Raw genomic sequence first — 16,914 nt, forward strand, 5'->3', positions numbered from 1 at the left:
CGGGGGCCGGCGCTGGGATCCAAGTCTGGATGTCTCAATGTTCACTGTCGATGTGTGAACAACAGCTTGGAGCACCAGATGTGAGAGCTCAGGCTGGAGCTGCCGGAGTCGCCAGCTCTGACGGGCTGGTGATTCACCAAGAGGGTCCATTCCTTTCCATTTCTTCGCCTCCTGGAGCGGCCCGGTTTTAGCTGTGCCGAACCTGCGCTTGAGCGCGTGCGTGCGCGTGCGCGCATGTGCAGCTCCCAACCGCATTAGCTCTTATAAAGTTTGTAGACCTCGTTAGTGTCAGCAGTCCCATCGCTGTCATTAAAACTGGGTTGAACAAAACTCTGTCGCTCAATGATGCTAAGATTCTTTCTTTGTCTACATGACAGGATTGATCCAAGGCTTGGGTTAGCCACAGTCTTATTGATTCCAATGTTTGTGACTAACTTAGCAGAAAGACTCTAAAGCAATACTGCTTGGCCAGGGTTACAACCTGCCGCTTAATATTTTTCTTTAGTAATGAGATAGATTTGATATCTGTTGTGTTTAAGACAATCTAAGCCAAGAACAGAATCGAAAGTGGTTTTCAAAGAAGTATTCTAAGTGCTAAGTTTTGGGTCATCCTCCAGACCCTGTTTTATGATATATAGTCAACCTGAGTCATCTGAGAAGAGGGAGCCTCAGATGGGGAAATGCCTCTGTAAGACAGAGCTGGAGGCAGGTAAGCCTGGAAACCTTTTCTTAATTAGTGATGGCTGTGGGAGGGCCCAGCTCACTGTAGGTGGAACCATCCCTGGGCTGGTGATCCTGAGTTCTATAAAAAAAAGAAAAGCAGGCTGAGTTGATGGACAAGCCATTAAGCAACACTCCTCCATGGCTTCTGCATCAGCTCCTGCCTCCAGGTTCCTGTCCTCTGTGTGTTCCTGTCCTGACTTCCTTTAATAATGAACTATAATGTGGAAGCGTAAGCCCAATAAACTCCTTCCCCCAGCTTGGATTTTGGCCGTGTTGTTTCATCACAGCAGAGACAACCCTCGACTAAGACAGACCCCTCACAGAGATCTCTTCCCAGGCATCCCTGCTTCAATCCTGCCCTCTTCTCTCCCTCCTCATTGACAGCCTCAGACAGTGGCATGAGATTAAGTAGCTCATCATGGATGCCTTAATTACTGACGAGCATCTCATTGTGTTAACCCCTTCAGCTATTCCGGTGGGATGGAATGGGAGAAGAGAAGACGGTATGGGGTGTGGACGCTGCTGGTGGTTAGTTAACTCAAGTGGAAGGATCTAGCTTTCTGCCCTCCCACAGATGTGACTATCTCATAGCTTTTTCCAGCCCTCATCTGGCCTATGACAAGGGTGAATGAGGACAGTTTCAAGGGACTCTAGTTGGTACCACTTAGAAATGGCCACGGTGCTGTGCTGATGAACAAGCATAGGCAAGGGAAATGCAATTATCAGAAGGCTGTGGACAGTGTGACCATAATGCTTCTGAGATATTATTGGTCACTAGGATCGCTGGAACTAAATTAGGCCTTAACTAAACAATACAGTGTGTTCTGGAGCCTGGAGTCTATGGATTCCATCTCCACAACATAATGAAGTGTTTTGAAAGCTACCTTATCTGATTAAGAGCTACATACATCTATTAACTCAGTGTTCATGGTCCACAGCACTTAGGAGAATGTGCAGAAGAATCAAGTCCTATCAATCATGGTCAAACCATCTCTCACGACTACAGCACAGGGCAAAACATCTCTTTCGTTTCTCTTGGATTCATTTCAGACACAACTGAGTCATCCTTATAAAGGTTCTGGAAGCCTCATGCCCCTTCTACCCCCACTCCTTCCTCTACAAAGCTGCCTCCATCCTGTAGGTACCCTAACAGGTAAGCTTAGAGACTGAAAACTGACCACATTCGATTCCAAGTGTCCCCTTAGTCTGCAGCACAATTACAAGACAAATAAGCTTTTGTACCTCTGCTCTCAGCTCTTTTTGTTAACGTCTGTGGTGCCTATTGGGATACCCTCCATGTCAAGGTGAGGGTGGGGAGGACCAGGCAGTCAAAGAGCTCTTAACTGTGTGCCACGGATGTCCTAGACCAGGACTGTGGGGGTCTGGAGCAGCATTCAACTGTTCTGAAACCCGTGGGGAGGAGACAAAAATGCTTGAAAATGCACAGTTCCTGATGGAGTCGGGAAAAGGGCAGGCTGTGTTAGTGGGAGTGTCTGCGTAGTCCACGTTGTGGGTGGTGGTGTGGAGTCCAGCCGTCCTACCTGTGCATTGCAAGAGCTCTTTGTAGCTGAAGAGTGTGCACAGCTTTAATCTGTAGCCAGCTTCTCTCTATCTTTAAAATCCTTAGGTTTTCTTTCCATGGATTTCTATTTATACGCACGCTTAGGAAGAGAAAGATTTGTTCCTCTAAGCCATTTATATCACAGAACCTAAAATTCAGATAGTGCTACATGATATATGATTGTAAAAAAAAAAAAGGAAGAATATGACTGTTCTTGGGTATAGTGAAGGAGAAAGTTATTGTCGCTGTGTGGAGAGTATAGCCAGAGGCGGGAACATCTGTGGATATGTGGAGAGTATAACCAGAGGTGGGAACATCTGTGGATATGTGGAGAGTATAGCCAGAGACGGGAACATCTGTAGGTATGTGGGGAGTATAGCCAGAGGCGGGAACATCTGTGGATATGTGGAGAGTATAGCCAGAGGCAGGAACATCTGTGGATATGTGGAGAGTATAGCCAGAGGTGGGAACATCTGTGGATATGTGGAGAGTATAGCCAGAGGCGGGAACATCTGTAGGTATGTGGAGAGTATAGCCAGAGACGGGAACATCTGTGGATATGTGGAGAGTATAGCCAGAGACGGGAACATCTGTGGATATGTGGAGAGTATAGCCAGAGGCGGGAACATCTGTGGATATGTGGAGAGTATAGCCAGAGGCGGGAACATCTGTGGATATGTGGAGAGTATAGCCAGAGGCAGGAACATCTGTGGATATGTGGAGAGTATAGCCAGAGGCGGGAACATCTGTGGATATATGGAGCGTATAGCCAGAGGTGGGAACATCTGTGGATATATGGAGAGTATAGCCAGAGGTGGGAACATCTGGGAGAGTCCAGAGCAGATGTGAACATTCTGAGGTGGGCCACGTGGGGGAGGGGAAAGAGGGAGGGTAAGGGAAAAGAGGGGAAATGAGGTGCAGCAGCCAAGGGGGCAAAGGTATAAAAGGCTTGATTATATAGGGAAGAGCCTCTGGGAGAAGGGCAGCTCAGGCCCTGGGCTGGAGAGTTCAGGGTAGAGGGTGGGGTAGGCCAGTCACACCCTGTAAGAGGTAAGGACTGATGGATGGTGGGAGAACTTGGCAACTGTGTCCACTTTGATATGTTAAATAGGCATCTCAGCCATTTGTCCCAGGGTTTGAGACTTAACAGTATAAAATGCCACGGCAGCTAAAACATGCGGAAACGTAATGCTATTATTGCGGCAATCAAGTTAGTTTGAGTGCAAATTCTATTGAGAGTGGATACGGGTATTTATTAACATTTATAAATTCATTTAAGCTGATTAAGGGGTAATCTAAGTTGAAGTGAATCTGAGCATGACAACATAAAACCTTTATCCTTCAACCTCTTTCCAGAACATTCTTCAGGCTGATACTGGCTCGTTTGAAGTTTTGACCTCCGAGGCCCCTCACCCCCACCCCGAGGCAGAGTCTTGTGCATCCTAGAGCCTCCTGCCCTGGCCTCTCAAATTCTAGGATCACAAGTGTGCACCACCTCTCCCCCCTCAACCTTCAAGGTGTCCAGGGAAGGGTCCCCTTCCCTTTCATCCTGGACTTGCCAGGGGCACCCTGTCCTCCCCTACCTCTAGTCCTGAGGACTCCAGCTCAGGATACCCACTGCTCAGTGTCTCAATCAACTTCCTGTTGCCTGCAAGATGTACGACTCTCAGCTCCAGCACCGCATCTGCCTACATGCGGCCATGCTCCCAGTCATGATGATAATGGAGTGAACCTCTGAAACTGTAAGTGAGCCACCCCAATTAAATATTTTCTTTATAAGAGTTGCTGTGGTTGGGCCGGAGAGATAGCTCAGAGGTTAAGAAGTCCCCGAGTTCAATGCCCAGCAACCACAAGGTGACTCACAACCATCTATAGTGATATCTGGTGCCCTCTTCTGGCATAAAGGCATAATGCAGCCAGAACACTGTGTACATAATAAATAAACATTTTTTAAAAGTAGTGGTATGAGAATACACACCGAGTAAACTATTCATAAAAGTAGGAATGTGAAGTCCTTTTTTAAAAAAGAATTTCTGTCATCATGGTGTCTCTTAAAAGCAATAAAAACCCTAAGACAGAAGTCCAGCAGGCAGCATATCATTTTTCTATCAAACGACTTGTTGATTATGATGCTTATTTTGTGTGAAGTGTGTAAGCAATGCTTTCCTTGTCAATCAGCTCGCTTCTCTGCAAGCTGTCTTTAACCACGTCGTCTAACTACAAGAGTGAGGTCTCCTAAAGTACCTGGCAGCTTACATAATGGAAACAAGGCAGAAGGCCCAGTTGGGAAGGCTCAAGGCTGCTGTGCAGGTGGACCCAGAAGGAACCAGTCCCGGATCCTGGACTGTTCTTGCTTTCAGAACACTCCCCGCGTGAACACACGAACCTCTCCAATCATTGCCTCCAGTTTGTCCTGGTGCGGGAGAATTGTCTGTATTCTGTCAATCATGTATTTTAATAAAACGCTGATTGGCCAGGCAGGAAGTAGAGGCGGGTCAACCAGACAGGAAGTAGAGGCGGGGCAATGAGAATAGGAGAAGGCTAGGGAGGAGGAAGCTCCCTCCGTCATTCCTGCCCAGATCACCGAAGAGGCAACATGTGAGCTGACAGCTGAAAAAGGCACCAAGCCATATGGCTAAAATAGATCAGAATAATGGGTTAATATAAGCTATAAGAGTTAACAAGAATCCTGACCTAATGAGCCAGTCAGCTTTATAACTTATAGAGATCTCTGTGTGATTGATTTTCTCTGGGATTTGCCGGTTGAGGGGTACCAGGCGGGAACAACAAGCTGGCCCTCATGTTACACTGTCCATTCCCAAGTTTGAGTCTGGCATGAAGGACATTTAGCTGTGTTTCTGCCCTGACTCTTCACACCCTTCTCTCTGCGCTGTTCCAGAGGAGGTAGGAACTATATCTGGTACCCAGGTTTCCATAATAGGATGAAGCAACGGAAACCTGGTTTGGGTATCTATTTCCTTGCCAAGATTACATAAAACAGAGAAATCTACCCAGAGGAACATGTGGTGCTTCCGGGAGAGCAGTGGGATTCTAGGAAGTCGGAACTCTGTGAAATGTGGATAGGAATTTAGACTCTACTTAGTAGTCTATGACAGAGGCTCATTAGATAACACTAACAATTGGCTCTCGTCCTGATCTGTACATAGGTCCATTTCCTGGGGTCAAACTCTGTCCTGTTTGAGTTCCTGTCCTGACTTCTTCCAGTGGTGAACAGTGGTATGGTGGTATAAGCCAAATAAACCCTGTCTTACCCAAGTTGCTTTTGGTCATGGTGTTTAATTACAGCAAGAGAAACCCTAACAAAGACAATATCTTCACTGAGCAAGCATGGTTAGGAAGAAACAAGCAGGAGCATGCATTTGTCTATCTGACAGCAGCAACAGACACATAAATGCGCCGATGATGGAGATGTATGGAAAAAAAAATCAATGGGAGGATGAGGCTTGAGTATGTATTCAGTTGTTTGCATTATTAATTTATATAATGTGATTTCTAATAATAGTTGTATTTCAGTAATTTTCTTGAAGCATTTAACAATAATTCCCAGAAGCCAGTGCCAACACAGCCCTGATATGAAATAGATCAATATGTATGAGAGAGAGAGACAGGGACAGAGAGAAATCGTGAGATAAAGAGACAGAGATGGTGGTATATCACAATTATTTGCCATCTATCTATCTATCTATCTATCTATCTATCTATCTATCTATCCATCCATCCATCCACCTATTTGTTGATTGACTCTGCACTCACTAAGATGCTTGAAGCAAAAACTTGTAAAATTTTAACAGTAGCCTATAATACTGGAGATCCTAAAAACAGAACATTAGCACCTGACATTATATATAAAAAATAAATTGTTAACATCCCAACCATTTTGTCCCTCATTGCAGATCCAAGGGCAAGGTAAGCAAATGCAAGAGAGATCAGGGAAGCTGTGACCATTGCCAGGTAGAGCTGAGACCAGAACCGAGTCCTCTGACCTTCAGTTCACTCCTACCATCTTGTGTGACCTCTGACATCACTGAAACAGCCACAGACTGTGCCCAGCCCATCCCATAATCTGGGATATGCTTGTCAGGCCTCATCCCCTAGTCTGAGTCTCGGCAGTGCTCTTATCTTTGCAAATAAAGAATGAAATAAAGCCAGAAGCCCAGGAGATGACCTGGGCAAACTTTGGTGACGGCCAGACTTGAAGGTCTCCGGGAAGTTCTGATATCTGTGTCTCTGGATCCTGGGGATCTGAGCTGTCTAACCATTATGTCTTTGCAGACATGATGACATGTGGCTTCTGTAGCTAGTGGGCAACGGCCCTGAAGCCTAGCTCTGCCTAGCTCTGCTACCTCGCCTGCTGTACCAGATACTGGTGGCGATGGAGGCCTGTGGAGAAGTCCATTTTAAAGGAACTGAGATTTTTCCATCACCAACCAGCACTGCTCCCCAGAGCAGTGAGTTATCTGTCCTACAAGGGGAACCTGGGCTGCAGGACAGTCCGCAAATGACACAGTATTTGAGAATCTCCAAGCTAGAATCCCCCCCAGACTAAGTAACACACACACACACACACACACACACACACACGCACACGCATGCATGCGCATGCACACACACATACACATACACACACATGTACACACACACACACATATACACACACAGGCAGGCACGCATTCACGCGCGTGCAATGGGGGTTTCGCTATATAGGTCAAGCTGGCCTAAAACTTGCTTTGAGGTTACAGCTAAACCCAAACTCATGATCCTCCTGCCTCAGGCCCTAAGTGCTGGGATTATAAGTGTGTGCTACCACACCTGACTAAAAGTACTCTCAAATCCTTGACCCACAGGTAACTGGTGAAATTATTAACATTCTTGTTGTTTTTAGCCACTGAGTTTTGGGGTACTTAGTTACACAGTATTATGATTTGTATGTAAAGTGTCCTTCAAAAGTTGCATGTGTCGAGGGAGTGGTTCTCTGCTGGCAGTGGCAATTGAGAGGTGACTGGACCATGAGGCCAGGAAGGACATCAGTGGATGGATGAATGAATCCATTGATAAATTCAGGCAAGAATGAGCTCTCAGGAAGTGGGGCCTAAACTCGGGGTGTGGCTTTGAAGAGCCGTTTTGTCCCTGAATCCTTCCACTTCTACTTTTGCTTGGTTGTCTGAACCGAGCAGCCTCTCCTCAGGCTCATGCATGGTGCTTCCGTTTCTCGCAGGCCCAAAATCAAATGGATGCAGCTAACCAGGACCCAAACTCCTGAAATGATGGTTCGAAATAACCCCATGTTCCTTAAAGTGAATTTCTTTTACACATTTTATGATATGGCCGAAAAACTGAGTGGCCCACTCGATGACAAAGAACTTCATTTCTGTCAGAGTTTCACCATCTGGTTCTTCTGAACATGGAGCTGTTGAGGTGGAGTCTCACAAAGAACCTTGAAGACATTTTGTTTCTCTTTTTACAAAAAGAAGAAGAAGATGAAGAAGGAGGAGGAGGAGGAGGAGGAGGAGGAGGAGGAGGAGGAAAGAAAAAAAAAGAAAATTGAATTTCAAACCAGCAACAGAAAGCTTTTGTAAAATATGACATTTGAAATTCATTTTACTGTTAGTGTTTCTGTGGACACCTATAGCAAAGAGAAAATAAATGCACGCTGTCTTACATGGCCTCTGCAATTCTAACGGGTAAGGCAGCTTGAAATAAAACTATATATGGACCCTTGTTCACAGCAAGGAACGTCTCCCAACCTTTCGATGGCACTTTCTTTAATTCTTTAATTTCTTTAATTCCCCCACCTTTAACTCTTCTGTGCCTCTTTTGGAAAAGTGCAAGTGGTACGCATTACCAGGAACATTAATTATGAAGGGAGGGAACAGGAGTTCCAATAGCTGTTCCCAATGGGAGTCTTAAGGACACCTGCAGGAAGCCACCTGCAGACACCCGGGGACACTGGGCGGTTTCTCCTGTCTCCACCCGCTGAAGTACGTACGCTCTGGAGAAGCTAGCTAGCTCCTATCTCCACGCAGAAGAAGATCCGCGGCGCTCGCAGATCTGGTCCAAGGGTCCCGGCGCTTCTGGAGAGCCGCGGAGGCCAGGCGAACAGCAGCTGAGCTGGGGACCCGGGGGCGAGCGCGTGCGGAGCCTTTCCAGGCGAAACGCAGCGCACAGCGCCCGGGCGGTGCCCAGCATGGAGTGGGAGCTGAATTTGCTGCTCTACCTGGCGCTCTTCTTCTTCCTGCTCTTCCTCCTGTTCCTTCTGCTCTTCGTGGTCATCAAGCAGCTGAAGAACTCGGTGGCCAACACAGCCGGGACGCTGCAGCCCGGGCGTCTGTCACTGCACCGGGAACCGTGGGGTTTCAATAACGAGCAAGCGGTGTGACCAGCACTGAGCTGGTCTCAGCTCCGCAGGGATTCAGGTACACCCCTCGGGAGTGGCGGCAGGGGGACAAACTCTTTGCTCCTCCCGGGTCTCCGGACCTTCTCCAGGGTAGGGGACCGCAGCGACAAGAGTCTGGCCAGGGAGCGGAGTTCTTCTAGAGCAAGCCTGATGCCAGGAGGGGAGACTCAGGGTTAGAGGTCAGTTTGGGGGCGAGAATGGATGTACACCTGTGAACTCTTCTTTGCAGACCAACTGCATTTGTGCAAAAGTCTATTATTCAGTCAATTCAGCTCAGCCACTTCTAACAAAATTAATTATCTAAAAGACCTAAGGGTGTGAGCTTTGCTTTAAGGGGCGTTCCAATGTGCACGGGAGAAATGATTCAGGGACCTGTTGGGGGTGGTAGGTTTCCTCCTACTTTTGATTGATTGCTACTCCTAGTCTAACCTGCGGGGTAGTCAAAGGTGAGTTTAGACCCTGGGACATCAGAGGGTAAATATGAGAATGATTCGCTGGGAAATGACCTTTGGACGCGGCATGGAGGGCAGGCAAAAGGGGCTGCTTTGCAGAGTGTAGGGCTAGCTGTGTGAAGGAAGAGGCCTGCCCGTGGTTAATTTATCAGACCTCTTGGAAACGGCTGACCATCAGGAGTAAAACTCACCTGTGCTCCCTAAACAAGGTCAGACAACGCCAGTTTGAGAAATCGTTTCATTCATCATATCCGATCGCTTTTCTTAGATCTGCGTCACCCGGACCCAGGCTGGTGCCCTTGACTGGGTGGCGCCCAGGATCAAACTCCGACCACAGCCCTGCAAAGTTGGACAGTGGGTGGTGGAAATCTTCTTGAGAAAGGTATGTTGGGGCCTCTCACTCAGGCTGGCTGTCTCCAGATCCAGGGCCTATCAAAGAGAAGGGTCGGGATGCAAGAGGCGGGAACCTGGAAATTGAGGGGTTTCTGCTCTGAATTAGAGAGCTTCCTCCAGAATCAAGAACTCAAGGTGATGTCTTGTGGGAACTGTGGGAATGATGGGGCTTGTGGGAATTAGAAAAAGAAGTCAGGAGCATTTGCAAATTTACTAGCCACCCCCCCTTTTTAAAAAATACTACTGAGGTGCAAATATAATTTGTCTTCAGTAGGGAAGGTTTGGGACACACTATGCCATGGAAACACTAATTTTACACACACACACACACACAGTCTATGGAGAGTTAAAACCCACAACATCATGTTTTGCCAAGGCTGATGATACAGCAACTACACAGAAGGGAATAGCTGATAATTTAAACGAAAGTGCAAATAGCCCAGTCTAGGGGAGTAACTACCAGAAACGATTTTGGTTGAAGACAATGAGTTGATTTCCTACATATTCCAAGTCATTCAGACAATAAAGTTGATCTTAAATGAAGACAATGGTTTTTTTTAGCTATTATTTCTCGGGTAAATTCTTATCTTCTTGTTACATCTTCATCAGAGATACAGTGAGGCTTGATTTCGTTTTTCCAGTCTGAACTGCAAACTCAGCAGCCATGAATTTGTACTGTGATTTGAACAATAGTCCTCTAATTAGCTTATCTCTACGCAGTGATGTTTTGTTACAAGGCTGCATGGTTGTTATGAACATGGACAGTGAACGTGGGAATGACTAATGAGCAATTACATTTGTTTCTAAGGGCAGAAAATAATCATTTCATACTTTGTAAATAATCAGAATATAAATTACTTTTAACCACTAGCTTGACTTCTTGACTTTGTAATCTTTTCATCCTCCTGGTAGTTCCGGGCTCCTGGGGTCCAAGAGTGTAATTCACCCCAAACTTTCACTGACTGGGGAGAACAGAAAACTTGGGCATCTCGGTATTAGGCGGATGTCTGCAGTCTTACTTACAGGCAAGTTGCTAAGCAAGGAGTGGCTGCCTTTCCACAGGGCGATTCTATTACCACTGCACTAACTAATTTGTCAGTTACTGTGTTCTCATTTATGTAGCCCCGCCAAAGATATTTATTCTTCTCACCTGACTTTTACCTGGAACTTATTTCTAGAACACAGGAATTAAGATTCCTCACATCTGCCCTCAGAATGTGTTGGTGACGTCTTTGCCCTGCCCTCTGGTTAGTAATTCTACCTTTGGTAATTCCACAACTGGGGATGAATTGCCTTTTCTATTTTTTTTAATCCAATTACCATTTTCCAAGACCCAGCACAGAACTGACCCTCCACAGCAGAGAAACTTTTTGTTTATTTGTTTTCCGGAGGAGGCAGAGTCTTGATATATACGCTGGACTTGCTGTGTGGCCTGAGTTAGCCTGGACTTGCTTTGGGGACCAGATTGACCTTGGATTTGTCATTCTGTCTCTGCCACCCAACTCTGGTATTACAGGAGTGTGCCGTTGTGCTTGGCTCAAAAAACTACATTTGAACTAGATCTAATGTATTGGTATCCACAGTACTCCTGCATGTATGATTACTCAATTCATTGACCACACCCTAGTCCCAATAGCCCTGAATTCTGATATATGTATAAATAAGATGGGGTCTCACTATAGAGTTTAGAATGCCCTGGAACACACCAGCTGCCTGGTTCATCCCCTGATGAGGATGTACCGCCATGCCTGGTCAATAATACTTTGAAAGATAAGGTAAATATGAATTAGCATTTAAACATTTAGTAAGTCAGGAACACTTAAAATAACTGCTCATTTTGTAAACCTAATTTTATTAAACAGTATTATTATTTTGTTTTCAACACAAGGGCTTCGCAAAGGCTAGAAGGCAAATTTCTTTCATTATGGGTCATAAGAATAAATGCATTATTAATGTTTTATTTCAAATGTTGCTATTTAATAATTAGGTCGGAATTTTAGTTGTTTAAAATGACTTCACATCTTACGAGGGCAATCTTGGTTGTTTGCTGATTTCCAAACTTGTAATCGCAGTGGGTCTACAGTTCCGGCTAGAGAAGATCATTTTAAGTAGGATGGGAATGCTACCACATTCCCGTTTGCAAAATCTAAAATGTCTCATAAAGTAGGTTCCCCATGCTTGTACTTGAATTGCAAGGCCAGGTGTGGCTGTGGGCCTGGAGCCATCTGCTGCAGTCCTACACGTAGCATGGGGGATTTCTCCAGAGTTCACCCTGTGCATGGTCTTCTGGGAGGAAAGGATTTGTTTTTGGTTCATTGCAGAGGTGGAAACTTGGAACAAGGTATGCAAAAAGCATGCGACACCCTATTTTTAATGCAGCATTCTATGTTTCCAATTCTGTCTAGTTTCAGACTAAGTGCACTAGAATTCAATTATAAACGATGAGAATTTTGAGCATTGTGAATGGTTAAGCCATTTAAGGATAGTCGGAATATCCTCCCCCCCCCCCCACATCATGATTTAGAGACTTTTAGAACTCTCGTTATTCTGACGCAGGGTGTAGACAGTAACTCCAGAGTTCTGTACTTTCAAAATAACATTTTCAGCTAGCCTGTGATATTTGTGTCTCCCTGAGCTGAATCTGCAGTTAAAACAATAAGAGCATTGGGATTTGTCAGACATCTGTTGCCCCATGTTGGACACCATTTTCCAGTGTTCACCTTTCATCCTATGTAGTGACGCCATTTGTCAGAGACCAGCTTTGACAAAAATCCCACTTACCAGGGTAGGGGCATGGGGATTAGAAAAACAGCAAAGAGAACAAAGACATGAGTGAAAATAATAAGACAGAAAACCTAGGATAGTACCAGGAAGGAGTTCTAGTGAATACTGAAATTGCCTGAATTTTATTTTCATTGTCTTAAAATACCTCAATCCCCAAACCCCTCAAACCCAAAAAACTGCATTAACATGATACAAGGAAATGAACAGACCAGTTGAAGGTTACGGGTTACATTTTTAGTTAAACATTCTGTTGTTAGAACAAGACAAGTCACACTCATACCCTAGACCAAAACATTTTGTAGACAAATCACTCCCTGGGTGGAACCCATTGTTATTGACTTAAGGAAGTAGGAACTTAGTTAGATCCTCAGACTTTTGTTAGGGGTAGAAACATATCTACTTCTCTATTCCTGAAATTCAAGGTCTGGATATTAGACATACCTGTTGACAATAATTTTGAGAGAGCAGAACTCTCTAATCTAAATCTAGGCGGAACTTTTGTTTGAGGTAGAAACAGACAGTAAACTTAAAGGAACAGAAGTAAGTTCCAACTCTGACCTTTCGTCAGGGTAGGAAATAGACTCCCATTTTGGGGCCTCCATAGGCCGTGTTTTGTTTTGTTTTTTTTTTCCCCCAGGTTCTGATATGGTTTCCAGGGCTCCTCGCAGGGAGGAGAAATCTGAAAGGAAAAATGGTCTGAATTCACTTCTTTCTAAAGAGCTTCTCCCTGGACAGATCCTCTCTCATTGGCTAGAGCTATGTCACTGGCCGATGTCCTGCGTAGGGGTCTTTAACGATAGAGTTGTTGTCTTCAACCAAAATCTGAGCTCTCTAGATAAGAACAATGTGGGTAGATTTGTGTTGGACAACCACAAGTCCATGCCCTGGTTACAAAAAAAAAGTACAGTTCCAGAAAGATAAAACTTGTGATTCCCTGTCACCTTGTGGGGGTGTAAGGTCACACCTCCAAGAGATGTGGCTGAGCAGAGCGAAGATGTCATCTTAATTCTCAGGAAATGTTTGTCAGGACTGGTTTCTTCTTTGGGCAGCTGACATCCCCTGCACCGGGATTTTCTAATCAAGTATCCTGGAAGCCTGTGTGTGTGTGTGTGTGTGTGTGTGTGTGTGTGTGACTTTATGTGTGTGTGTATGTGTGTGTGTGACTGTGTGTGTGTGACTATGTGTGTAACTGTGTGTGTGGCTGTGTGTGTGACTGTGTATGACTGTGTGTGTAGTTGTGTGTATGTGTGTGGCTGTGTGTGTGGTTGTGTGTGTGACTTTGTGTGTGTGTGGCTGTGTGTGTGTGTGACTGTATGTATGTGTGACTGTGTGTGTGTGTGTGGCTGTGTGTGTGTAGGAGAGAGAGAATGTGTGTGTAGTCAGCGGGTCTTCATGACCTCTTCTTGGAGCTTTGTCGTGGGACCAGTATAGGTTGTTCCCTTCTGCTCCCTTTTGGGCCCCTTCATCATTACCCTGTTAGTTAAATTTTGATGGTAACCAAGTTTTTATGTTTGATTCCCACAAAGGCCATCCCTTTCATATATGGAGGAAGGCACTCTGTGCTCAGATATGCTACCTCTCTTCCTGCAACTCCACTGTCAACCCAGGAATATCCTGGGAGATCGCCACTGGCGCTGCTTCTACTCACAGCCTACGTACTGGCCAGCAGAGGGGGAAGAAACACTTCCCACACCCAGAGCTGTGCAAAAGAACTTTCTGTGATGTGGAACTGTTCTATATCTGTGGTGCCCAACGCGGCAACTGCTAGTCACATGTGTCTAGTACACACTGAAATATGGCTAGCGGGGCTTACATCTCGTTTCATTTCACCCGAGACAGCCACATGGAGATGGTGGATTTATATGCACTGTTCGTACCATTTCCTTGTGTGTGTGTTTTAGAGTCAGAAGGGGAGGAGGCAACTGGTCGTGTGCTCCACACCCCGTGGGCTTCACTGCTCTTCTTGCATTGAGTTTGTCTCCTTAAGGAAAAAGAAAATTAGTATGTTGGAACTAAATTGAAAATGTTATTATCTACCTATTGCATGTCTTCTTGTACCAAATGGGGTAGGTTTTAGTGACACGTGATCATGGAAAAAATGGCAGGGCTGATCCACCACATCCCCACGACCCCAGTCTGTGTTCCAGACAGAGGTCATTTTTTTTCAAAGACTTATTTGTTTCTTAGGTAAACAGTATTCTGCCTCTATGTCTGCCTGCACACCGGAAGGGGGCTCCAGATCTCATTACAGATGGTTGTGAGCCACCATATGGTTGCTGGGAATTGAGCTCAGGTCCTCTGGAAGAGCAGCCGGTGCTCTTAACCACTGGGCCATCTCTCCAGCATGGCAGAGGTCATTTTGTCTTGTGTTGTGTATTCTATTTTAGTTTACTTTTTATTATCGTAAATGCCAAATGATTATTTTGTGTATGTTTTTCAAAATACCTAATGGTTTATATTTTTTAAGGTTGTGAAATAAAAATAATAATTACACGTAGCTCAGTTTTTTTTGTGTGTGTGATTTTTAGTAACTTGTAACTATCCAAACTTTGTTGTCTAAAATTAGGATATGGTTAATAGAGGAAAAGAGATATTGATTTTTATATGATTTCCCTTTTAATGGACAATCTTATATGCCAATGAGTGTTAACTTTCAAAATCATTAAGCAATTCTTCTGTTATGTTTGAAGTCTGAGTAAAACATGTCATCTCCACGTTCACTGTTGGGGCTGTGGTGTGGAGCTGTAGGAACTGTTAGAGTCCCAGGCAGACTCCTCTCACAGACGCAGATATTTCCTCCCACCTGTGGCTAATCTATGGATGTAATTGGAAATATTTTAAAGATATATTTTTAATTGTGAAGTTTCAAATGTATTCACCTTTTGTTCGTTGCTTTCTGTGTCCTCTTTAGGAGACATTTGCCTCCCCTGCCCTTACCCAGGTTACCAAGAACGTTCTGCTGTGTTTTCTTCTGCGCTAGAAGTACAGTTTTTTGTTTGTTTGTTTTTTGATTTTTTTTGAGGCAGAGTTTCTCTATGTTCCTGGCTGTCCTGGAACTCACTCTGTAGACCAGGCTGGCCTCAAAACTCACAGAGATCCACCTGAGTCCCTCTGCCTCCAGAGTGCTGGGATTAAAGGCGTGCGCCAGACCTGGCTTAGAAGTATAGTTTTTTGTTTTTCAAGACAGGGTTTCTCTGTGTAGCTTTGGAGCCTGTCCTGTAACTCCCTCTGCAGACCGGGCTGACCTAGAACTCCCAGAACTCCACCTGCCTCTGCTTCCCCAGTGCTGGGATTAAAGGTGTGTGCCACCACTGCCCGGCAGAAGTGTATTTTTAACTTATACTAAGTCTGTTATTTATCTTGAATTGAGTTTTGTATATGGTATGTGGTAAAGGATGATTCTCCCCTTTTCTATAAATAAACAAGCTTTCCTCAAAATTTCTCCTTTTCGTTCCTCCTTTCTTCCCTCCTCCCTCGTTCCCTCCTTCCCCCCTCCTTCCTTCTCTCCTTTCTCCTTCCTTTCTCCCTCTTTCTCCCCTCCCTTCTTTATCTATCGAACAGACTTTACTTCCCCCCAACTCACAACATTGCCTTCATCAACATCCAATGGGAACAAGAGTGGCCCTCTTCCTGGGTCTTTTCTATTCTATGGGGCCCTTCCTGCAAATACCAGTGTCTTAGCTCCATAGTGAATCTTGTCATTCATGTACATATCATAACTGGGATTATTAACACAGGCTCCTAGTCACAGGCTGGAGGTCCCCACCAGGAAGCCAGAATATGTGGAATTGAAATAGAACCAGTAAGAAACCCCAGTGAAGGCCAGGCTTCCTTCACTTAAAACTGAGTCCTGATCTGGGGGTGTCTCTGGGTTAAGGAGGGTGCCTCATTGTCCTGTTGGTCACGGCAAACAAGAAGTCCCCCCTTTTCTCTCGGCTGGTACAGTTGCAGGCAAGCAGCTTCCAAGCCCTGAACTCAGAGCTCAGTGATGAAAAGTGTCTGCGTTGTGGTTCATTGCGTCTAGGCAGCAAACTTTGCTTACCCCGTCTTTGAGTACCGTTCCCCATACCCATGCCACCTACACTGCTTTGGATCTTCGTTGTTTGGTTAAAGATAGCCGGCAGTATCTTACCTTGCTGGATATTTAGAAAAGTGATTGAAGACGGAATGGTGTCCAGGAAGGGGATATGTGTTTATGTTTCCACAAACAGAGCACATGTGCCCACCTCTGTACAATGCCTACTCTCCCTTATGAGCATCTTCTCTTCCGGAAGCACGGTGTATTGAGGAATGCTTTGTTATTATGGCGTTCGGTGCGCTCTTAGCACGAGCATTGGTCGTTTCTCTTTGTTTTTTGTCAGTTGCCCATGTCTCTGTTGCAGCATTCTTTTTTTTTTCAAAAGATTTATTTATTAATTATGTATACAACATTCTGCCTTCATGTATGCCTGCAGGCCAGAAGAGGGCACCAGATCTCATTACAGGTGGTTGTGAGCCACCATGTGGTTGCTGGGAATTGAACTCAGGACCTCTGGAAGAGCAGCCAGTGCTCTTAACCACTGAGCCATCTCTCCAGCCCCTTCTTC

General features: G+C 45.2%; 1 protein-coding gene and 1 long non-coding RNA gene across 2 annotated transcripts; both read left to right on the forward strand.

Annotated features, from left to right (window-relative positions):
* Positions 1-268: 268 nt before the first annotated feature.
* LOC125394105 (uncharacterized) lies at positions 269-5,500 on the forward strand. Its single transcript, XR_007230096.3, has 4 exons — positions 269-709; positions 1,774-1,876; positions 3,641-4,026; positions 4,463-5,500. It is a non-coding gene; the product is annotated as an uncharacterized LOC125394105 (long non-coding RNA).
* Positions 5,501-8,293: 2,793 nt separating this feature from the next.
* On the forward strand, positions 8,294-15,766 carry Smim43 (small integral membrane protein 43). The gene is made up of 3 exons (XM_048424865.3): positions 8,294-8,718; positions 9,420-9,533; positions 13,855-15,766. The coding sequence occupies exon 1, from the start codon at positions 8,490-8,492 to the stop codon at positions 8,679-8,681; it is 192 nt and encodes a 63-aa protein (XP_048280822.1). The 5' UTR covers positions 8,294-8,489; the 3' UTR covers positions 8,682-8,718; positions 9,420-9,533; positions 13,855-15,766.
* Positions 15,767-16,914: the final 1,148 nt, after the last annotated feature.

This window comes from Myodes glareolus, chromosome 20 (assembly GCF_982192425.1).
Source record: "Myodes glareolus chromosome 20, mMyoGla1.1, whole genome shotgun sequence".
Classification (NCBI taxonomy): Eukaryota; Metazoa; Chordata; class Mammalia; order Rodentia; family Cricetidae; genus Myodes; species Myodes glareolus.

Coding starts and splice junctions, on each gene's coding strand:
- Smim43 (XM_048424865.3), top strand. CDS start 8,490: ATGGAGTGGGAGCTGAATTTGCTGCTCTACCTGGCGCTCTTCTTCTTC.